Genomic DNA, 24705 nt, shown 5'->3' with positions numbered 1-24705 from the left:
TGTTTTATTCCTGAACTTTTGTTGAAACTATAAATATACATATACATACATAATCTTCACGTTATCTGCGCATTAAGCGGATACGGTTATTGCCTTGTTTAGTTTCGTATATCGGGAAGCTTCGTCAACCGCGGAGTTGGGGAGATAAGCGATTGTGGAAGAGATATTCTTGACGTATACAATATATACTCGTTATGAAACCTTTCTCGCAACGTGATATCTGTTGACCTTTCTCTGGTTTTGGAAAAGAAGAGCATTTTTGATGTCAGTAAATATTAATAATAAAACCTATATTATATTTGCCGGTGCGATAGATCGTCTCGATATAATTTTCATCGCCGCGTTAGGTTTTCTTAACGCAGCTATTTCTCTTTTTGTCGCACGTCAGAGTCAGTGTAGGCATAGTAATTAACGTCTACAGAACCCTGTTGCAGGTAATTCCACGCAATCGGCTGCGCAGCGACTTATAAATGAGATGCAAATGCACGAACACGTACGCAGAGACCGCGCACCTGTACGTGCAGCGCTGCTGTAGCCGCAACAGACGGCGATCGCCCTGCAGTGTAAGCGACGTGAATCCAGCCTTATCTAACATCTTCGTTATTATATTGCGCTCGTTTCGTCCGAACGAACGGATGTTACAGACCTCTGATGCCTCCTCGATCGTGCAACAGGTTTAAGAGAGCACTCGATGAATAGCTTTTATTCGGATAATGGGGCCCATTGTGAAGGCCTTCGTGCGGTGACCCAACAAATGGCCCATTGTTCCCGCTCTAACCCCCCACGCCCTTGCTGGCTCACACTTTTTCTCACTCTCGCCCTGTCTCTTTCCCTGCCCCCGCCCGTTGCCTGTCTCGCGCGCCCCGACACGCAACAAATAATAATTTATACCGTCTGTCGGCTACGATAATATACCCCGGTACGAAAGTTTGCTAACACATTATTATTATTATTATTATTATTATTAAACAGGATTTTACACCCGGAGTCCGTGTGTGAGCTTCATCCGACACACCTAACTTATATAGTCGCGACCGCAGTCGGTTTAGACAACAATTTATTATCCATCGCATTGTTAATCAAAATACTTTGACTAGCTATATTGTGTGTGTGTGTGCGCGTATGTATATATCGTGTATGCATACGGTTCCTTGTACAAAGGCGGTTTACGCTTTCCCTCCCGTGTCAAAAATCAAGGCCGAAGAACCACACGGCGATGCAGCGATCGAGGATGTAATGGAATGCAACGCACGTAGAGCTTGGCTCGTTCGTATGCGAATTGCGTAGAGACCCGCGGGTATGCAGTCTGTACACACTCGAGTCATACTGCAACTGCATGCAACAAGCAAGCTGATCTCCGAGCGGCGTTCACTGCGCGCGTGCGAGCGAGCGAGAGATAGGGGGAGTTTTTCTCTTCCCTTCTCGTATGCATGTATGTATGAACATGTCTCGCGACTCTTCGATCTTCGACATCGAAGAGCTGCGGAACGGGTTCGCGAGACAGTCGGAGATCGGTGAGAGATGCCGTAAGAAAAACCCGTTCGCTTTATAATTATACGTCATTCAGTCTGCATTGGTGTATACTTTTATTTTCGCTCAATCAATCAGTCACCCCGAAGCCGATCCGATTCGGCATCGATTCGGTGTAGAACACATCACGTGAATCTACCTACATGTCTTATCGCGGCACTCTGGAGTGCAGAGATTGCCGACAGACAGCGTGGGACTCGCCTCGTTGCCCGGCTGTAGGGTAGAGCTAGGTATGTATACAGATATAGTATACATGCATCAATACCGATTGTTCGAGCGATGCAACAGGTTACTGACACTTCAAATCGGCATTACGTACGTAATTGTTATACCGAAGGGCGCTGAAGAGTGTTTTCTTAATATAATAACTTGAACAGATTATTACTCACTCTTAATATTCTCGAATCTCCACCTATCGAGGTTTGAATATATATTGTACATACATGTATATTAGGCTGATTCAAAAAAAACGGCTAATTTTTTTTTTTCAAAATCCTCACATAAAAACTTCCGAGAAGGTGTGAAAAGACGCCTATAAAAAGCAGAGCCCTTAATATTATTATTAAGAGGTCGCGCATCGGAAATTTCTATTTCCCGTTTAAATAACACAGGAATAAATTTTTTTAAATTTTGCAATTTCGTATTTGTGCAACGGCTCATTGAATTAGCGGACCAAAGCATATTTTTGTAGGAAATTTGACGCTCTACAAAAAAAGTCCTCACAAAGTTTTCGATAGTCACACTCCTTCAAAAGTTATTCGAGGTCAAAGTTGAACTTACAAAAAAATTCAATGTTTTTTTTTTTTTTCGATGATGCTATGAATCTTTTCTCATTATTTTGTTATAAAGATATATTTAATAAATATATCTTACTCTAATTGGGCTTTTTCAATCATTAATTTTCCCATCGAGTCAATATAAAGTTACCTTACAAAAATGCGATGTTAAATAGTAAACATGTTATCATGGAGAATCCATAACTGATGCACTTGACTATTTAAAAATGTAATTGTTCCGAAATCTATCCTCTTTATAACAAAATAATGAGAAAAGATTCATAGTATCATCGAAAAAAAAAAAAACATTGAATTTTTTTGTAAGTTCAACTTTGACCTCGAATAACTTTTGAAGGAGTCTGACTATCGAAAACTTTGTAAGGACTTTTTTTGTAGAGCGTCAAATTTCCTACAAGAACGTGCTTTGGTTTGCTAATTCAATAAGCCGTTGCAAAAATACGAAATTGCAAAATTTAAAAAAATTTATTCCCGTGTTATTTAAACGGGAAATAGAAATTCCCGATGCGCGACCTCTTAATAATAATATTAAGGGCTCTGCTTTTTACAGGCGTCTTTTCACACCTTCTCGAAAGTTTTTATGTGAGGATTTTGAAAAAAAAAAATTAGCCATTTTTTTTGAATCAGCCTAATGTATATGTAATGTAATTTGCTGAATTTTTTTTTTATTGAAATCGTATTCACACGGGGATGTTACATTATTGGCGTATGCTGGAATGCGCATTGTAAATCGATTGAAATTAAAAGAGTGACATAACTTGTCGTGACTTGTAGAAATTTTTTGTTGTATCCGTATAACTGATATATATTAAGATTTTACAGCTATGTGTACATTTGAACAAAGAATTACATACGTAAGTTTCTACATGGAAATGCAAACCGGATATACCTAGGTGACAGTTTTTAATTCGTCGGCAAGACTTTGTTGATGTCACTTTGTAAAATAACAACTTATAATTTAAGTGCAACTAATTTCCAAAACAATTAGTTGTCTACGGAATAATTACAATAGTACAACTTATAAATTAACGAACAAATGTATTCGCGTACGTTAAATTGAAAAAGTTTAAAAAATAACACTAAAAAAATAAGGGAAAAATGAAGCAGTAAATATTTTATTCCCTTGATTGGAAAAATAATATACAATAAAGAGTTACTCACGACGGGCGATTCTAAGGTTTGCTTCTCTATTAAATTAATTTTTCAAACTTTTCACGCTGAGTTTTGCAATGCTGAGATTTACAAAATTTTTACGTATACATTTCATTTTTTTAGTACAGTCCTATCAGAATCAATTCACTTTATTGCGAGATTCCCGTCGTATAAAATACATACAATGAACTTTGCCAAATTTTAACTAGTTATAAATTTATTATTGCTGCCATAATCATTTCCGCACAGGCAAATAATTTTTATTAGAATATAAATCTTAGCTCGCAGCTCTGTAACGTTTGCATGATAATAGGGAGCTGGAAATTTTTCAATAATTTCACAAGTAGCCCAAACGAATTTTAATGTAATGAAAGTATGTACAGAGTCATTCACCTACTATTGAACATATTTCACCCTTGAGCGTGAAAGAGCGGCTTATGCGAGCTTGAGGTACAAAAATCGGCTGCGTTCATAGTCACACTCACGTTCAGCAACTGACGAATGACCCTGTACGTATATAATAAGTTGTATCAAATTGGGAGATAAAAAAAAAAAAAATTAAAAATAAAATAGAAATCCAAGATAAAATAAAATCGATATCAAAATCCTGCAAGTTTACTCTTGAGATAACTATATGATGGGTAAGTTTTTTATAATACAAATTTTACTTTACAGATAATCAGATCATGTTGGTAATTAATTATCTTCGAAAAAAATTAGATGAAAAAAAAAAAATAATTTGATGCGATGAAGAAAAGGGATTGGCAAAAAGACATACATTTTGCAAGTGGTATGATAACAAAATAATCCTAACCGTGTAATGATGTATAGTAGAAATTCAATTTAAGACTGGTGTGTCGCTTCTACTTGCTATGCTTTAATAGAAAACGAAATACACTCATCGCGGCCTACAATCGCACTTCTCCTGTACATTTACACACACAAATGCCAATCGCCTCGGATTTTGGAGAAACTTGACAAAGTCTCAAATAAGATTCGAGCACTATGCGTACTACATACAAATGTTTGAAAGTAGATTTTACACTATTGAAATATTGAATACCTCTGATATTTTCAACCCAAAAAATTTTGAGATGGAGATATTAATCCATTTGTAGCGAGTGTAAGTACCCAAAACTGTATATTAAGTATTGTTTAATCAATGTTTACGTCACGAAAAATTAAAAATATCAACATTTGAATGTTTGAAAACTTTTTTCGGATAAAAATTCTTTGAATATACAACTTCAAATATGTTAATGCTACTTTCAAATCACCCTTTATGTTATTAATATACATTGCTAAATTTTCCATTTCGAACTCGCTATTCCGTGCACACCAAATAATAATAATAATAATAATAAAAATCTATGGGCTTCCGACTGCTGCGGACGAGCCTGTAGGTATAAAAATGTGATACATATATATATAATTATATGTAATATGATAATATACTATCTGATAATAGCTCCTCTTGATTGACCGCTTCCTGTATTTTAACGTCCTAACGTTATTCTTTCATTTTTTTTTTTTAGTAATAATTAATATATAATGTCTCTATATACTTTTTTTCATTTCAATATATATTAAATAATAACATATAATCATAATCGTCATCATTCTAAAGCCATTATACTATAATATCATAGAGCTAAGTGTACAGAACATGAATGAAAAATATTCGTTTAAAAAACGTGAATTTCTCTTGTCATTCGTTTTAGCGAAAGCGTGCTTTACATAGAAAAAGCAATTATTATAGTAGAGGCCATTTGTTCTTATTCAACTATCGTATAGGTTATTTATTACAATTATATAATATATATTAATATCATGTCCATCATTAATATCTTTTGCGAATATTAATTGTTTTCATTCAAATTCACCTTTTTTTCTCATGTCACTTTTTGTCGCGTGGCATTACGACATTTATAATAAGTAATACAGGTAGAAAAGTTTGACCAGCGGTCATCAGATATAAAAAATTAAATAAAGCGTCTTGCAGAACTAATTATCATTATAGTTATAATAATTATCATTTCTATTAATATAGAACATCGCCAGATGACGGATACCTATACATTTTTTTTACTTGTGCCGGACATGAAAGCAAGGGCACAAAGTCCCGGAAGAAATACTACGAGATTCGGGTACGTGAGTTTCAAAATTAAAATTAGATTCAGTCGAGGCCAGATTGTAACACTACTGTTTTAGATCTCACTGCACATCCTGACATATGATATTACATCTATGATTTGCTCAAGATGACGTTTATCACGACTTACTTTTTTCTTTGTGTTAGCGCGATTGACTTTTCATAAATTTGTACAAAACCATTGGATGTCAGATTGTTGGTTGTAAAATTGTACGAACCTTGAATCTTTTCAGAATGTTCGTAATTACCAATCAAATGCAATTTTAATGTGAAATAATGACTGGAACAGAGGAAGAACCCTTGACGGATTGGACATGATCTCGATTAAATCATCTTGACAAATAACAGTAATAAAAGAAAAGTAACTTCATTATCTTACAGTGTCTAATCTGGCCCTGTCAAATATTGGTGTCAACGATAGAATAGTATTTAAAACTATTTCCATCAATAGCTTGCTCGCTATTCAACATCTGAATATCTTTGGGTTTCATATTCGGCCCAAGATAATGACTCTTTTGATTTTTTTTTGTTTGTTTGACTAATCAAAAATAAGAGAACAGGGTGAAATTCTCTCGGTTGAAGGACACGGCAGAGTGAAAAAATTCAAGGACTGAAATAAACGTATGAAAGGCCAAAGCATAACTCCACGTAAAACATATTTTCGATTGTTTCATGTCCTTCTTTTTTCTTGTTTGTTTCATGGACAGGTCATTTCAGCTGGATGAATAATGAAACCCAAGGACGACAAAGTAACTAACTGGCAGTATAGTGTGGACATTGCGCCCAGCGCAAGGTGCATAGCTGCTGCTGAAGAGGCAAAAATGTAGGGTGTATTTCGTAATTAGCTACCAGTGCTGAGAATCCCTTGAGAGAAGACAGAGCTGACCAGCAATTAAGTGTAGCAAGAGAAGTACAAAACTTCTATCAATGCTGCCAGTTAATGATGAAATATACCCTAGTGTCTCAGCCTTTGTTGGGATGAAGTTTAAATATTACATGGAATAGACAGTTGCAAAAGGTTAGACGTACGTGGCCATGGTGCCTGTTGGAATGGGGGGTGTTTCTTCGGGCCTACCCTTTGGCCCATATTGACCAATGAAAGATCCATCTTCAGTGAAACGTCCTAAAAATGACAAGGAACAGTCAATAACGGTTCACTTTTCACTTACACATCCGTCTCTCTACTAATTTTCGTCTTAAAACTTCCTTCTTACTCTATGTAAAGTATCAAGTGTTTTGTTACTTTGTATAGTGGTAACAATTAAGTTTCTCAATCGTAAAAACGGAATCCAATAAATAGAGTGGTTGTTTTTTCTACTAATTTTAAATAGTTTCAATCTAGAGTATTGATTCCAATAAAAAAACAAAACATATAGTAGTATTTACGCTTGAAAAAATGCAAAATATTACCAAGCTGCAAACCGGCAGTACTATTCACGGAACTGGAGTAATACATGAATACGCGTGCATGAAAATCATAATGTGGAGGGGGGCATGGGGGGGGGGGGATTGGTATTATTGAGGTTGTAAGATAAATCAATAAAAACAAGCATCCCACCTCAAACTAGCGTAGCAAACGCTTGTGCATTAGGTTCCTGCTTCTTCTGACGACCATATTGACCAATGAAAGACCCATCCTCGTTCATACCCTCTGTTGTATCAAACCAGATACGCACAAGCAAAACAGGTGGAAAAGGTGACATCAAAAAACCATAAAAATCAGGAAAATAAAACAATAATTATGGTTTAAAAATCATAAAGCAACAAAAAATTGAACCTTACAATAAATGAAAGTAATGATCTCATAAATTTATACTCATTGACTATGGCGATAATATGATTTACCAAAAGCGTACATGGTCAATATAAAGTAAATTAATGTAAATGTACGAAATTTGTTCAAAGCTACAAGGTTGTCAAGCATAAACATGTGTTATCAAAATTCACAGCACTTATATTATCCAGTCGCTATCCATTATAGTTACTGAAAGGCGCTAAGCGTTCTGTAAACAGTGATGAAATTATACGTAAAAGTGTCGACTGACCCGTATCTCCTTCTCCGTATTCGGCCATCGAGTCAGTGTCAGACTCCGGATGTTTTCCGTCCTGATGCGAGGAAGAAGCGAGCGAGGCACGACCTCCTGCAGACTTAGTATCTAGTGGCTGTGAGTATTCGTGAAAACCGCCACCCTCTTCGGGATAATCGCCACGACCTGCCGCTAGTTCTCTCTCGTGTACGGCATATTTTCCACCTCGATTACGCTTTATTACGCACACGATTATCAGTACCAGCAATAGGAACGCAATAGCCAGCATCATTCCTGTGGGATGGAATATAAAAAGATTAATGAAATGCAATAAATATACCATCTCTGATATGTTCAAATCCACACACTTTATCGGAGTTTTGCATTTCTTAATTCTAAGATGAAAGGTAATTGCGAGTAAATTTATTTCCATTTATCATCTTATAGTATTACTAGAATGTCCTTCTCACCTATGAACCATCCAGCAGTGGCAACGTTTTCTTTCGGTTGAATATACGGATCTTCGCCACTGGTGTCGACTTCCTGTGGCAAACTTTCTGCCCAGAAATCTCCGTCCATGGCGACAACAGACATAACATAAATTTCTCCCCTCAAAAGGCCACGGATCTGCATCACAATAAGCAAGCAATGATTAAAATCAAATTGTTGAAGATTGATAGGTAAAATGCCAAAGTAGGTAATGTTAACAATTAGCTGGAGCATAATTGGAATATGTGTATGCATTTAATTTTAAATTTTTGGCACCTCTGTGCTGTCACTGTTGATTTCATCCGGCGTTCTGGCCTCGATAGTCTCTCCCCTGAGCTTGTATTTAACATAGAAGTGGCTGCCTGGATTTCCATCTCGACTTGGAAGCCAAATAACTCTGATGGTTGCAAGCCCATTGTCTGTGGGTATACGGTCCCATGTGAAGTCGGGCTTTTCTGGAGGAGATCGTAGTGCACTGCCTGTCGTTCGTTCTATGTAATAGCTGCAAAATAATTGTAAGATTAAATTTTTCAAATCCAGCAAAGCAGAGATGAATAGAAAATTTATGCATTTTACTCACTCTTCACCCTCCCCAGCCTTGGTAATGGCCCGAATGTGAATCCTATACTTAGTACTTGGTTCTAAGCCAGCCAGTTTGACCCTGGTCATTTCTGGGTTCGTAACATGTGGTTTTCTCTCTAACAAAGGGCCAACATTTGTACCCTGAACAATGTGATAGTAAATTTTATATCCGATGAGAATGCCGTTAGGTCTTTCTGGTTTTTTCCACACCAAATATAGCGCACTAGATCCCAGAGGGAAGCCGTCCAAAGACTGAACCGTGCCTGGAAGTCCTTCAGGTGTATCAAAGTTCAGTATCTCCGAAGATGGACCATTGTATCTGTTGACAAAAATTTTACCAAATCAAAGTTTGCGTTTTTATTATTATTTTTTCCTTACCAGTTAATAAACTTAATAATCTTGCTAATTCGCACCTGCCATTGTACGCAAGAATCCTCACGTAGTTTTTGCTGTATGGAACAAATTTGGAAAATTGAGTGTGGGTTGTATCATTCTTTACATGAATCTCGCGCATCCCTTCTTCACCATCTTTGTCGGTCCACGTTTGAATTTTGTATCCCTTAAATTCTCCTCTAATCGACTCCTCAGGTACAGGGTTCCAGGAGAGAGAAGCACTTGTACTCCCTATTACCTCCAACAACGTAAAGTTCCCAGGAGCTTGCTGTGGTACTATGTAGGTAAAAAATAACAAGTAACGGTCAAACTGCACACAAAGAGTATAATGATGCAGGTTTTTACACGATTGATTAGTTTTAATTTAGTTCCATTGAGTATCGATAATTACCATCTTCGCCTGAGTAGCCTATGACTTCAGTTGGCTGTTGCCTGCACTCTCCTTCCTCATTAATGGCTACGACTTTGATCTTATACCGCTGATAGGTTGGCTGATTATCAACCTGAAGCCTGTGCACTTTCCAGTCTAATACATCTTCCGTTGTCCATTCCTCGCCAGTTATATCTCGCTTGTAGAACACTCGGTACATGAACTTTGGCGCATTGTGCTCTATCTGAGCCATTACCGTCCATGTAATGACAATGTTCTGCGGATCTGTTCCCCTGCCTTCAACGTTGTCTGGATTTTTATAAGGTACATCTGGCTGAGTGGTGCAAACCTCACTTCGTGATGACGGCGACGATACCCCTGCGTCACATTAAAGTTCGATCAACATTTGGTTCATCTAATACTTCAAAACAATGGTGTAATTATTCAAATACCGACCTATTTTATTCCATGCTAAAACACGGAATGTGTAATTCGCCCATGGCGTCATTGGGACGATGTAGGTTTGTTCTGTGGCTGGAACATCATCCTTAGCAGCCTCCCACGTATCAGGTGTGAAACTGGTGTTGGATTGGATGGTATATCGCAGAATGGGAGCTCTGTTGTCACCCATAGGGACCCAATGGACATTGGCTTCTTCTTTTCTGCACTGTACTCCCTCTAAGCGAGGTGCGTTCGGCACATCTTGAACTATTAATGTTGCTTGAGCCTTTGTTTCATCTAGCTCTGTGCGAGCAACACATGTGTACGTTCCTGAATCCAATTCTGTAGTCTTTGTGATAGTCAATGAATAATCGGTGCTCCTGATAAACCTTGGCTCCATGTCGAAATCTATCTGCTCTCCGTTACTCAGCCAGTCAATTGTCAGTGACAAACTTGAATCTGTCACAGCATTACATCTGGGAAACAGATTTGATTAGTTTAAACTAAAAACCGCAATAAAGTTCAATTTAGCTAGTTCGTTCACAAAACAACCACACTTTGTGATGCTTGATTGTATTAAAATAATAGAAACTTCTCGATTAGTTGAGAAGAAATGAGGACTGTATGTTTTTTAAATATGAAAATGAAGCACCTGAATGTCGCTGTAGATCCGGCAGCGACTTCGTAGTCCTCGGGTTCATCAGTGATGGTCGTGTGTTCTTTCACCACAAGATTACCAGAGGCATTATCATGGCCAAATTTATTGGATGCGTAACACGTGTAAGACCCAGCATCAAGGAAGTTGACATTGTCAATTTCAAGATCTCCAGATTCAAGGGTTATGTATCTACCTCCAGTGAGTTCTATGCCGTTTCTGACCCATTTAACTTCAGGTTTAGGAGCACCAAAAACACGGCACGTAATTCGAATAGTTTTCCCATCAACGGTTGCCTCATTGGACGGCGGCTGAGTAATTTGTGGTGGTATAGCAAGGACATTGACGTAAACGTCTTTGTAAACGTAACCCAGAGAGTTCGTTGCGTTGCACCCATAGTTTCCAGTGTCCTTCTTCACCAATTTCTCAATGATGACCATATTGTCAGTAACTTTCCTCCTCGGATTAGGCGGTGCCTCCTCAATAGGCTTTCCGTTATGGATCCACTTGATTTGGGGCTGGGGAACACCACTAGCCTCACACCTAAAGATCGCTGTCTCGCCTTCCGCCTTATTTTCGATTTCTGGCTCATGAGTGAAGTAGGGGATAGCTTCAACTTTAAGATTTATCGAATATGATTTCGCATCGCCCACCCCGTTGGATACGTCGCAAGTATATGTTCCCCCATCCGCAAAACTCACATGCTTTATGATTAACGACTTTCCATAATTCCCTTGTGTTATTCGGTCGCTTGCTTGCAGTACTCGACCATCTTTATTCCACACTGTCTGTGGTAGAGGTGTGCCACCATATATGCAGTACATTTCAATTCTTTTGCCTAGCAAAGCAACTTCGTTCTTTCGTGACACATATTGCTTCACAGGTTCATGTTTGTTGTTGCTCGATGACGCCCCGCTTGACAAAACGTTAAGTAAAATACGGTCACCCAGCTTGTATTCTTTCTTAAAGACAGAAGTTGCTGCACAAGTATAATAAAAATCATCTGAAGCATCATTTCTAGTCACATTACTGAACCATAGATTTCCCTCAGGGTCCAGAGTCATTCTGGAGTTGTTGATAGACTTTATGCCACTGCTCGTATACTGTATAAGCCAGTCAACTTTTGGTTTTGGCCACCCATCTGGAGGTTGGCAAGTCAATTTAAAGGGATCTCCCTCGTTCGCATTTTCTGTCCTTGGCGGTTCGTCCTTGAATGAGTTTAGCTCTGCTTTCCGCACAAATACGGAATTGGAAATCGCTGTTCCCCATTCGTTCTCTGCTATACATTGGTACTGGCCCAAGTCCTCATCTCGTGGAGATGTTATCACCAAAGTTCCTCTACCATTCTGCTGTGAAATTCGGTTGTCGTATGCTTGCCATTCAAAACGCTTGCCGTTTTTCTCCCAACGATACCTGATTCAAATCATGCGTTACATTCAGTCACTGTCATATAAGTACACGCACGCACACATTTCAACTTATAGTGCAAAGACAAGCGATTAAGAAAGAAATATAGGTAGAATAAATGAATTGCACTCCTGAATTCATGGAAGAAAAGGACAGTCATTTAGCATTCATTGAAGAGTATAAACTGACCAACGGAAGTGAAACTTACATTGAAAGACACATACTGAGAAAATCTAGATGACTGGCAAAGTACGTTTAGCTGTGGTAATAGTGGTAATTCATAGTCCCTCAGACTTGAAGACCACCTCATTAATTAAGACTGGTTGAGTGATTACTCTTACTAAGTTGCTTTACCACACAACACAAAGAAACAACAGGAACCCCACCGATGAATTACTTTCGCATGTTTAACACAAAATATTAATAATTATACATTGATGAAGTTTGAAAAATATCCTCATATGAATGGATAACTATCCAAAAACAAAGAGCGCAATTTGGAAAAATAACATAACAATTAAAGCTACGGTAAGATTTTCAATTTTAAGATTTTCAATGCTGAGTTGAAAACCGATGAACTCATTTTCCAAGCTTTTGTTTTTCTTTGTTTGCAACATACAAATAGTTTTTGACTCACCTAGGTTCGGGTTCTCCTGCAGCTTCGCATTCTATAACAAACGGTCTGTCGTTTTCATTGGTCTTTGCTTCTGCGACTTGAAAGAGCTGTTCATCTGTTGGTGGCTGTTTGATCATTTTCGGCGGTGTTTGTACTGTAAAAATAATAATGCCAATAAGTTTTTGTAATGAATAAAGCGGAAAATGAATATAACTGTTTTCGTTATCAGCATTTATGGAAATACCTGCACTTCCGATGGTTTGAAAGTAATCAGAAAAAAGGATGGGCAGCTATGTTCATTATAGATTAATTGACTGGTAGCATTCACAAGCATAAATACGCAGTACTTAGTTAAATATTTTACATTGGTTGACGAAAAAAAAAAGAATGAAGCAATTCGCAATAAATTTATATATTCTCTGTTCAAGTAAAGCAAACAAATTAAGGTATCTGTACAGATATTCACGAGATATATTTCTGTGTATATTTCACATGTTTACGGGAAAAAATCGGTAGATAGATCAAGGGATCCCGTACTCTGACAATATGTGCAGATTTGATTAAATGCTTGCCAAATGCAGAATGGCAAAAATTACGAATTACAAATAGACAAAAGCGTACAGGACATGCATACAGGTATATCGATAGCAGCATCCAGTTGGAAGATGGCAAAACTTATTTTTTGATTCTCTTTTTGAATATGGTACATATTTGACAAGTTAGATAATTGTATACTTATAGAACGAGTTAAATGATCAAGTTTTAAAAAATTATTATATCACACAAGACAATCATTTAGGTAATGCTAGCTTTTTCACCTGTTGTACCATCCGGTATTGTGACTATAACATAGAATAATAATAATAATGAATTAATAGATCCTAGTCATCACTTTTGTGATGTATTAATAATTGCATATTATGATTTCGCCAATCATCCACATCATCAAACACTTGAAAATTAAAAAATACACTCACTCAGCGCAGACACCTGTAGAATAGTCAATGCCAGGGGCGCTATTGAGCACAGTACGAGATGCCCCATTTTGGTTTATCGTCCGTGTCTGAAAATAGAAAAAACAAATTAAAAAAATTGTTAATTTTGTCATCAAGTGAGTGAATATATCGTTTATCAACAGGTATAACCGATTCAAAAATTTTAGGTTCCACCATCCTGACTCGCAAAAATTTTCGACCTTATTTTCATCTCATGGATAGAAAGAAGAGACTTGATACAGAGATACATGTAATATATTTTGTAAGCCAATCGATATTATATCTTCCGCATCAACGTGTGTAGCGAAATAAAAAAAAAACAAATTTGCGCGGCTTGACTAGCTCCTCACCCTTTAGTAAAGTCATGGGAGGGGGGGGGGGGGGAGGGTCGATAGCACGAGATTAAGGATCAAATTGCAACCGGGTGAAGCTAAAACGTGGTTCAATTACCTATCTAAGAATGAGTAGTCGGGAGGGTTTCAACGATCGGAAACTCTACTCCGAATGTCGCAGCGAATTAACCGTTGACTCATCCATTTTTTTCCTTACCCACTACACGTACATAGATATAATACCAATTACCTACTTACAAACTTTGGAAAAAGCATCCGATACAGTCGTAAGTATGTGTAATGTGCCCGATTTTCAATATTCGGGCGGAGGTAAAGTTGTTTTGGTACGGATATGGACGGTTGCCACAGGAGACGCGGCGTAAAAATGGGCGTGCTCGGTTAGCAGCACTCCGTGTCAGAGTCGCGTCGTCGTCGAACTTGGACGTAATGTGCACTGTGCACGGGTAAAGAGAAGGAGGCGCACGAATGCAGGTGTGCTTTGGTCGGCATGAAACGACGCTTATTCCGTTATAGGATTGCAATTTACGGTAAGTAACTACGAGACCGTGTTTATTTGGACAGGTTCGCGTAGGTGAGATATAGCAGAGAAGAAAGAATTAAGCGACGGCGGCGGCGGATTTGGAACGGCGCGATCATCGAATATCAAGCTATCACCCGAAGGTGAGCCCGAGCAAGTGGTTTGATGATCTCAACAATCTCGGTGACTGTCCCTTACGGGGAATGACAACATCGAACGAAAATAGCATCGCGGCAGCGAACGGTGCAACGTACGGTTACATTCCCGAAACGTAACCGCGCCTAATTGCTATCCCGAATGCGAGAGCTGCCGTAACGATTTAACCCGCGTCAAGTAGCTGGCTGAAATTGAATCAATTAAGGAGAGTACACTAATCCGGCGGTGGGCCGAACGGGAGGAAGGAATCGGTCACACCCGCCTCGAAGTAGTCCCCGAAAGAATCAAGAGTATAGCAGAGACGATTGGCAGGCACCAACAGCATTGATCGCTTACACCACTTGTCTCATATTCTACCTGGATGCCACTCACGCGCATAATAAAAATTCAATTACGACACGCAGTTATACATGCCACTTTTTTCAAATTCTTCACAAAAAATTTCACTGTGTATTACAACGGAGGTCCGACTTACCTGTGCCAATACCGTTCAACTAAATATGTATACTTTGTCGCGAACTGAACCGTACGTGCATCACCAAGCCATCGTCGGAAACCACTGACTGACTGCCGTGAATGCCAACCCAACTCGGAGCGCCAATAGTCAAGTTACGCTGCTATGTTAGTATTTTTATCTCCGACACTACTTACGCGTTGTGTGAAAGAGCGAACCACAACGGAATTTTTGCAAATGCGAACAGTATTTTTCGTATTTGTGACCGAAAGTCACTCCTTAGATGAGCTGAGGATTTGATGAAGATAACGAACAAACCGTTGTTTGGGAATTTAAACAAGCTGAAATAGAACTTCGTATGGCTGCTGATCACGCGCGATTGCAAGTGAATTTTGTCTGTAGGAGCGATTTCATTACAGGGTTTTATAACATATCCAAAAATGATGTCAAAAATAGTTTGTCATCAACTTTGGCAAAAGCCTAATTATTCAAATTTTATAGTAAGCTTATGAAATTTACTTGCCAGTTTCTACGTATGCTAAAAATGTTTCTGCATGCCGTTATATCACGAAAAAAAGTTGAGTTGAATCTCCAATTGTACAATCGCTTTTAAACCTAGTTATTCAATACTAATAATTCAGTTCCAGTAATTAAAAAATTATACCCTTCTAAAATTCAGGATTTTGTTGAAATTTTGCCCAAGTTTTCAACTTGGGGATAATACTGTGAATGCAAGAAGCGGATATTTCGTCCTCAGTCCTGCACTCATTGTCGGCCATACAATGGTCCACCCTACCCGCTACAATGGGGGAGGAGGGAGACTTTAGCCAGGTGACAGGATTCGGAGGGTCGGTCGGTACCGTTTTTCTGGAGATGAATAAATGAACATACTGGGCCTTTGGTATGGCCAACGTAGTGTTCTATTCGAAACTCAAACCTGTCCGCCCTGGTCGAATTCGACGTCGTCGTATATGTATTAAATTGGCTCCAAACGGACCCCATTCTACACATAATTCTCAACAAGATTATCAAATCCATTTTCATTTGACGCAGAAATAAAGAGCTTTGTTCAAATTCCGTTCAACTCTTCTATGGATTGCAAGAGATGGAATTATGCACACCCGCGAGATTCGCTATCATTTGTCATCATGCGTGCGGAATAAATGTTGCCCTCGGTAATTTGCCGAATAAAAATAATGATACAGTAGAATATTACTACCGGCACATCGTATCTACAATGGATTTATGTACAGTATATGGTAAACTAGAATAAGCGTAGGGCTTGATAATGTACAAGATAGTGTAATTTGGGTCAGCACTATACTTTGCGTCAACCCCATAGAACCGTTATTCGTCAAAAACAAAAGATATCAACTAGCTTCAATGACTTTGTAGTAGTTACAGGTAAATTCGATGTATACATATATGATATAAATAGCATTATATCCAGAGTTGATGAAAAAAATGATCTTGGACGATTGATAACAATATGGATGCTCATTTTAAACAGGGAAATCTGCTCTAATTGGGTCAATTACTGTAGAAATTTAGTCTTACGGTAGAGAACAGATGGAGAAATGATTTGAATAAATAAATGTCTGTTACGTTGAAATTTTTTCAAATTTTGCAGCACTTGAAAATTATCAAAATTGCGAAGATAGATGTTAATATCGACCTAAATACATGGTTTCTGGAAAAAGGATTTGCAATAAGAAGCTGAATATTCTCAGAGAGATTTGGTAAAATTAACTGCTTGATCTGTCCACGGTACTTATTATTCGTGAAAAAATTATTTAATAAATATTTTTTATTTATCGCAAAACATGAACAGTTGCATTGTAAACGTGTCATACTAATTTAACTATTTACCAAATTACCGTGTCAATTATTCGTTACTTTTAGTTACATCCAATCAGCTATTTGTTGCATAAACTAAATCGACGTTTTGTGACACATAGTAATTTTTTATTTCACAAAATACCAAATTACGTTAACTCGATTATTATCGAAGATCAAACTGATGGAATTTTTTTTTTTTGTTTTTCGTGAAGATGCACTTTGTCTCAATTCTCAACACTAATACCAATATATAATTTTTTTATACAATTGAACTTATGTACTATATACGACAGTTAATCAATTATCAATTATAATATACGATATTGCTCTGGCTCCACTTCGTTAATATGACGCAGAAAGAAAGTCACTTTAACTTGCTCAACATGCCGGCAAAGTTTCAGAGCCGAACTCATCCGCAATTTCATATGCTGAGTTAATGATGGCAGATTCAACAGTAAGAATGCCAAACCGTCTATTTCCTGTAATGGACAAGAAGGATGATTAAGAGAGAAACACACGTCTTCCAAGGAAAGATATTCGATGATTTTTATTATCTTACCTCTTGCCTCACTTGGTGAGCGATACCCTTGCAGTCGTTTGTTTTTCTGAGATAACGAAAGACGTCATCAACGCTCCAAAACAATGGATTTGAATCCAGTTTTCTAGTTTTCGGCCTCCGCTGTTTCTTCTGTAGCCTAAGATACTCGGCCTCTGTATCTGAATACTCGGATTCAACGCTCGTGTCCCAATCTCGATCTCTCTTACCGTTCCTTACAGTATCGCTGGCGTTGCCAGTTTTGGAACGTACTTTGCTGCTTTCGCTACTTGGGCTCCTCACATTGCTGTCCTTACTTTTTCGATCATTGAATGAGCTTCTCGAATCATCGGAGGCATTACTAGACAGTGGCTCATTTTTGAAATCATCGGACTTGACTGATTTTTCAATTCCCTTTTGTATCATAATGTCTATTTCAGAAAGCGGGGGTTTGTCATCAAAGTTTTCGACACTTTCATCTGCTTTGTCAAGTTTTACTGAATCTAATAAAGGAAACGGAATTCCAACTTCAGGAACTTCAACGCCCGCTTCTTTTTCCTTTTCCTTGTCTTTATCTTTGTTTGCCCAGCGCCCTCTCTTTTTCCTTCGTCCTCCTTTCCATGGCTTGGGTTTCTGTACCAAAATACTTGTGTAGCCTTTTGGTTTACCACGTCGTCCATTTGCTACAGGGGCAGCTGAAATAATAATTATTGAAAGTTATCAGAGCATGCTAAAAGAACTGAAAAGTGGTTGAGACTAAAAATGTGCGAGAAAGCAGGCCCTAAAGTGAAATCATGATTTTGAGAAAATCGCATAGTGTGAATCTTTGCTGTAATCGTAATACATTTAAAAAACTTACTGAATTTATTTTTAGAAACCTTATGACATCTGTCCGGGCACTCGTCCTCGGGTATAAAGGAAGGTCCAAATAGGTTTGGGCAAACCATTAACTTCTTGCAGATATCTCTACAAAATTTTGGGACCATGTCTCCCGAAGTAATAACAGCAACGCTAGCTCTGTACGTATTGTTCTTGTGTTTTGCTTTCAAGATTTCTAAATGATATCCTGGGTCAGGCTTAGAATCGCATTGAAGAACTTTCAATATCCTGGCACTCCTGTACCCAACAGAAACTATCATAGATAGAACCTCTCTCATGACTAATGTGACCGGCCCAGGTCCGACAGCTTTTGGCAGTGTCGCTAGTTTTCCTTTGGATATCATGGGGCCGGTGAAGCAGCGATAATTGAAGTATATTTTAGGGCACCAGAGTGAAGATCTCGGCTCTGATATTGGTATGTCAAGAATATTTTTTTTTTTGGCTTCTTTTGGTGGCGTTCTTAATTTTCTGCATACTTCGATAAAATCTTTGGGTGGCTTCAAAGTGTAAGAATTCGACTCGCACCAGCCAACAGGAAATATTTGCAGCGAATGCATAGAGACTATGTGCTCAGGTCGGAAATCTTCGTAGTTATCCAATTTTATCCACAGTAGATTATCAACGACCTTTGTTATATGTGCGGCACAAAGCGTGTTCTCATTCTCCGGGTCTACTGCTTCCAGATACATGCCAACCTCAAATCCAGCATCCAATGCACTTTCTCGCTCTGAAAATGACGACTCTGGAGCTGCTTCAGACTTTGTTGCTAATAAATATGCTTCCCAGTCAAATTCTTCCGACTTTGAGATCCATCCGATTGGATGTGTAAGTCTGAGGATCCAAAATTATAATAACAATAGAAATTTGAAACAAAACAAGTATTTATACAAATACTGAAATTTGCATCAAACTTCTGATATTTACCTTATATTTTTTTTCCTTGTCCACTCAGTCGGAAATATGTAGGGATGATCCGCGGTGCAAAGCCACGTGTCACCATTTGTACTATCCAAGTCTTCTGTTCTCGCAGGATCCTCGTAGATATCGATTTGAACTAGGAAGTATTTTTCATCAAATACCTTAACGACTGTTGCTGGGCATATCTCGACTCTATTCGTTGGTGATATCGCTTCTAGTTTCATGCCAACTTTGAAATCATGCCGAGGGTGTTCACGTATGTTATTGAATAAATTATTTTGGATTTCTTGAATCGGTCGTACTGTTTCTGTCAAAGATTTCCATTCTTCATAACTGTGTGATTCTAGTATTGAGCTTGGGGGTTCAAGAAACCATTTAAGATCTGCATTTTTCACAAAACCGTTACAATGCAAACGTTCTGATGTGCAGAATACCCAAAAATCTTTAACAGGTGATCCAGGGGTATCATATCTCAGTAAAAGTCGACCACCAATGTTTTCGATAATCTGAAATACATCAATTTATTCTGTATGGTGCACATTTTTAACTGAAATGCATACTAGTTTTGTGATTTGAAAAGTTTCAATGGCATCAGAATTCATGAAAGGTTGTATTATTTTTATTGGTCTCACCGTAGCTGGCCAAAGTTTGTAAGGATGCTGCACATCGCTAGCTTCCACCTTAGTTCCTTGCTTAATTCTTTCAGTCATACTGAGGCCATCCTGTCAGAGATGAACACCAATTATAATACAATTAAAATCAGAAGACAGTTAGGAGAACAACAAATAATGATATAAAATAGAATTACAAATAAAATTACGTAACTTTTGTATCAATGTATGACAAAAATATTTGTAAAGGCTTCTCTTGGATTAATTCAAAAAGTATTTTTAAATCTAATAAGTAAACTGCTAGTCAAATTGGAACACGTTGGGCTATATTAGGTCAAAAACATATTATTAGTTTGAAAGAATTAAAAATATTACACTCAAGTTATTATTGATCTTTACGCAGTTGAGTTTGGGCAAAATTCAACTATAAGCTTCCAAACTTGCTACATGGAATCTCGATAATGAAACAAGTAATGATATTTTCTTGAAGTACTAACTCCGGTCAGCATTTCCGTTGGAACAGATCTAGCATTGCTCATAAACTCGGGCAACTGTTCGACACAGTTTGGTGAGTGTTTCAGGACGAATTCTGGAGGCTCGAGTCTCTTGTTGTTCTTTATACACCAGCCTAATTCGTGCGCAGCTTCTTTGGTCAGGTTGCACCAAAACTCAAGAGACCTATCATCCCCGCCAAAGTAACGCAGTCTGAGAAGCGGACCGCACGTCATAACAACAGAGGCAACCCAATATACAGGCTCATTGTCAGGTTCCAGAAAACGAGGCACCTCCAGAGACATCCCAATTTCAATTCCACTCTGCAGACCAAGTTCCACATGTGGAAACATGATTTGTGGAACTTCCAAACTCTTGGTAGCATCCAAATAATCCTGCCAAGCGAATCCATCTTCTGAAAAATTAGAAAAAAAAAATTATTTGAAAATAATAACAATGAAAACAATAAACTGTAATAAGAAAAGAAAATGAGTATGAATGTGAATAAGTATAATGGTATAATCATCAATTATATAGTTAATTTTGGCATAATTGAATTGAAGATATTTTATGCCTTCAAGTGTTATCAGAATATTTTCCCTTAGTTTATTCTGGTTATAAGTTTTTGCTAGTTTGAAATAACTTTAATCACATAAGAACTGATACTTTTATACTTATAGTGAAAAAAAACCAATAGTGATCCATACTTGTGCGATTATTACCTTTGTCCGATGGTTTTTCTCGCATTTCGGAGGTGTTTGGTTCCATCGTGAAATACGGTTTCAATTATTACGGTAGTGTTCATACATACAAAGCTCGTGTCTATATGACTTGTTTCTTACACTGTAATTGGCTTCCGAAATTTGCACGCATTGCCGATTGATATGATTGTCGTGATGACTTCATGGATTTACAGAGTATCGAAGCATTTATCGACAAGATGAGAGAAATGAGGTAAAAAAAAAAAGAACAACCAACTACTGATTTTAAGTTCTTGCGTACCTATGTGTATGGGTATGTACATGCCAAGTGTAAATTATAGGTAGAGGCATAAAAAATAGTCCGAATTGTGTAAGTGTTTCGGGGTTTCTGCAACGGGTAACGATCCTTTTCGACTTAAGATATCTGATTGTATTACGTGATTAGGTATTGAACACTTCATTTCTCGCGCGTTATAATGCGTCAATTAAATCTATGTACGTATAAGGTAGATTCTGTGTTGCACTGCAGTCCTTTTGCACCGCTTATAAAATCACGACTATAATGCATTTACGATAATGTGCCTTATGCACGATGCGATATCTATCTCTGCTTTGAAAGTGGTTGTAACGGGACTATCTTCGTCAAGCCTATTCAACCGATCAAACACGATTTCGACTCTCGTTTACTCGCACTGACTCACATCACACTGTACAGTTTTGCTTCATGCACCTTGCGCAGCACACTAAACTACTAAAGTACCAAACCAATCTTCTGTACCGTAAGCGAGCTTGACTAGTTTTGCCGCCGTCAAGGAGCCGCCGTCATCACATGGCCACCCTTTAATACTAGTTGTAAAACTTTGTTTCTACGTTTAAAGATGGCGCCTATATCGGTGTATTGAATCCATATATGAATGATTGAATCAGCTCTCTATAGAGCCAGCGTTGCCAACTTATCAGACGAATATTTCGTTAAATGGCGACAAAACAATTCTTTAGATTTCTTATTTAGATGACATCGTGATAATTCTTTAATGTCTTTATGGCGCCACAATAATTCTTCATATTTCTCATTTTCAAGACTAATGTTTGACGGTATTGATACTCAATAAATACAGGAATACATAACATATTTAATTTTTTCGCTTCGTAACGCGGACAATTTTCCTAGAAATATGTAATCATAATTATTACCGAACGAGGTACCTGCATAGACAGATTTATATTCTACAATCTGAATTGTATGTATAAGGATATTAGGAACTTTTAATTATACAATATTTTTATTTTTAATATTTAGGGTCACCAACTTGTAAAATAAGTGCAATTAAAAACTGCAGACGCTATCTAATTGGCGCATATTATCCCAGGAACAATTGGTTGATTTTTAGACCATTGTTTCGATTTCACAGACCATATTCAGAGTTTTCGCTATCAGTCTTGAGATTTCGTCAGAGGTCTTCAGATTTTCTTTAGATTCCTACCTAAATAACAATATTTCTTAATAAGAAAACAACTTGTATTTTTTCTTTGAACGGAGTCTAATTTCTTCAGATCTAAAGAAATTTCTTTAGGGTTGGCAACGTTGCTCCAAGCCCGAGGCGAGCAGACGACGTGATTAAGGTGTGATTCAGGTGTCAAGTACAGGCACATAACCTACAATAAAGTTGTCTATTTATAATGTACAGAATCTGATATGTCGTGAGTTGGTCCAAGTGTAGTTATATATCAGTGATCCGAATCACTTGAAACTAGGTGAAGAATCACTGAGTACAATGTCCGCGTTATTTGGAAGCCTTCGAACGTATTGTTTGGTCCGAAGTTTTAGCAGGTATAAGCGATCGTCACTTCCGAAAAACTATGCAAGTTTACAGTTGCCGACTATACTTTGCCTAAATAGAAGAAAGTTCAGCACCGACGCCAGAATCACAATCGCAAATGCGGCAGTAAGGAAATACCTGGATAGTATAATTAAAAAGTATGACAATATCAAGGCTGGGCAGGATACTCTTCAAAAAAATACAGACCTCGTACCGGTGGTTAGTTTACTCGAAAACCGGCTAAGTATCGTCGAAAACATGACGAGCCTCAGCGATCTGGGTAATTATATTTTTATGCTAATTAACTGTCCTTTTTCTATTTTGACAAGAAACAAATTTTAAAGAGGGTTATTAAACGGGATTATTTATTTATTTGTTCCGTACGCGCGAGCTCGATATACGTATGAGAATCACGTGGTCGCTAAATTCGATTTATGTTTAACCGAAAAGCGGATCGCAATCGTGTAAAAACATTCCCTTTACTAATAATAATTCTCCCGAAATTATCAGGGTGATATAAAAATTTGAGGAATCGCTTGCGATTACTGCGACAGCGAATTTTCGGATATTATCAAGTCGCTGCCAGCTCCTTCGAAGACTCATTGTAGTAATCGTGCTAATTGACATCGCCAATAGGTAAGAACAAGGAGATAAAGGATCTTGTGGCGGAGGAGATGGTGGCGTATAAAACGCAGCTCGCGCTTCTGGACGAGGAATTGATCGAGACGATATTGTCCAACACTGTCCAGGACGCGTGCAGAGACGTAATTTTAGAAGTAACCGCCGGAGTTGGGGGTCAGGAGGCGATGTTATTCGCCAAGGATATCTACGAGATGTACTTGGGGTACTTGGACTACTTGGGATACGAGTACGAGCTGATGGATCTCGGGCTTTCGGACATAGGCGGAACGCGGCACGTGACGATCTCGGTGTCGGGGGACGGGGCGTTTTCGACGTTGAGACACGAGGCGGGTGTCCACAGGGTGCAGAGGATACCCACGACGGAAAAATCGGGCCGAGTTCACACGAGCACTGTTACAGTGGCGGTCCTCCCCCAGCCGTCGGAGATCGAAATTTCCCTCGCCGATAAGGACTTGAAGATCGAAACGAAGCGGGCATCGGGAGCCGGCGGGCAGCACGTCAACACGACCGATTCGGCGGTCAGAATGGTCCACCTACCTACCGGGATCACGGTCGAATGTCAGAGTCAGAGATCTCAACTCAAGAACAGGGAGTTGGCGCTGCGGACGTTGCGCGCCCGTATTTACGCCAAACAGCTTGCCGAGCAGCAATCGACGACATCGGAGTTGAGGAGAAGTCAGAGAGGGCTTGGCCTTAGGAACGAGAAAATTAGAACGTACAATTACCAACAGAACAGGGTCACGGATCACAGGATAGCAAACGGCACGGTCCATAATTTGAAAGGGTTTTTAGAGGGGGGAGAAGTACTCGCGAACCTGGGGAAAAGTTTGGAAGAGGAATTGCGCAAAACCGTATTTCTTGAGAATGTGAACGCAGCACGAAATGGCTGACGTGCAATGCTGGTCCTCGTCACGCATAGATTAATGATCATATAGAATGGATTTATAAACTATGTAAATAAGTCGAATAAACAAAGGTAATTATTGATACAAAATTGACGTGACTATATGTATATCTTCGGATCGCGAGTTCATTATGACAACGTACTCTTCGCGAGTCCATTATTTTATCGTGGGTTCAAACTCACTTCTCTGTTCCCTAAGGAATCGATTCAATATATGTATTGTGGAGATTTTATGTTTTGTGAATAAAGTATCTCAATTTATTTGAAAAACATACAACAAG

The 24705-nt window shown here is 38.3% G+C and overlaps 3 protein-coding genes across 9 annotated transcripts; 1 reads left to right on the top strand and 2 right to left on the bottom strand.

Annotated features, from left to right (window-relative positions):
- Nucleotides 1–2969: 2969 nt before the first annotated feature.
- Nucleotides 2970–15188, bottom strand: LOC107224858 (neuroglian). Of its 7 annotated transcripts, XM_015665072.2 has the most exons (14): nt 15105–15188; nt 13586–13671; nt 13427–13450; nt 12630–12762; nt 10583–11998; nt 9946–10406; nt 9511–9867; nt 9140–9395; nt 8725–9045; nt 8421–8646; nt 8126–8282; nt 7674–7949; nt 7187–7279; nt 2970–6751 (listed from the first exon to the last, which is right to left on the bottom strand). In XM_015665072.2, exons 2-13 carry the CDS (start codon nt 13650–13652, stop codon nt 7188–7190), a joined length of 3786 nt encoding a protein of 1261 aa, XP_015520558.2. In that variant the 5' UTR covers nt 13653–13671; nt 15105–15188; the 3' UTR covers nt 2970–6751; nt 7187. The 7 variants fall into 7 exon arrangements, with proteins under 7 accessions (XP_015520558.2, XP_015520556.2, XP_046598737.1 ...); XM_015665070.2 differs by lacking the exon at nt 7187–7279; XM_046742781.1 differs by lacking the exons at nt 7187–7279; nt 15105–15188 and adding an exon at nt 14186–14395.
- A 1684-nt stretch (nt 15189–16872) lies between these two features.
- LOC107224859 (scm-like with four MBT domains protein 1) lies at nt 16873–21889 on the bottom strand. Its single transcript, XM_015665074.2, has 7 exons — nt 21080–21889; nt 20363–20772; nt 19887–19976; nt 19261–19760; nt 18317–19167; nt 17482–18152; nt 16873–17401 (listed from the first exon to the last, which is right to left on the bottom strand). The coding sequence occupies exons 1-7, from the start codon at nt 21123–21125 to the stop codon at nt 17231–17233; spliced, it is 2739 nt and encodes a 912-aa protein (XP_015520560.2). The 5' UTR covers nt 21126–21889; the 3' UTR covers nt 16873–17230.
- A 760-nt stretch (nt 21890–22649) lies between these two features.
- LOC107224853 (peptide chain release factor 1-like, mitochondrial) lies at nt 22650–24696 on the top strand. The gene is made up of 2 exons (XM_015665063.2): nt 22650–23158; nt 23515–24696. Exons 1-2 carry the CDS (start codon nt 22834–22836, stop codon nt 24408–24410), a joined length of 1221 nt encoding a protein of 406 aa, XP_015520549.1. The 5' UTR covers nt 22650–22833; the 3' UTR covers nt 24411–24696.
- The last annotated feature ends 9 nt before the right edge of the window (nt 24697–24705 follow it).

This window comes from Neodiprion lecontei, chromosome 1 (genome assembly GCF_021901455.1).
Source record: "Neodiprion lecontei isolate iyNeoLeco1 chromosome 1, iyNeoLeco1.1, whole genome shotgun sequence".
Taxonomy (NCBI): Eukaryota; Metazoa; Arthropoda; class Insecta; order Hymenoptera; family Diprionidae; genus Neodiprion; species Neodiprion lecontei.
This window is presented reverse-complemented; position numbering and strand designations above follow the sequence as displayed.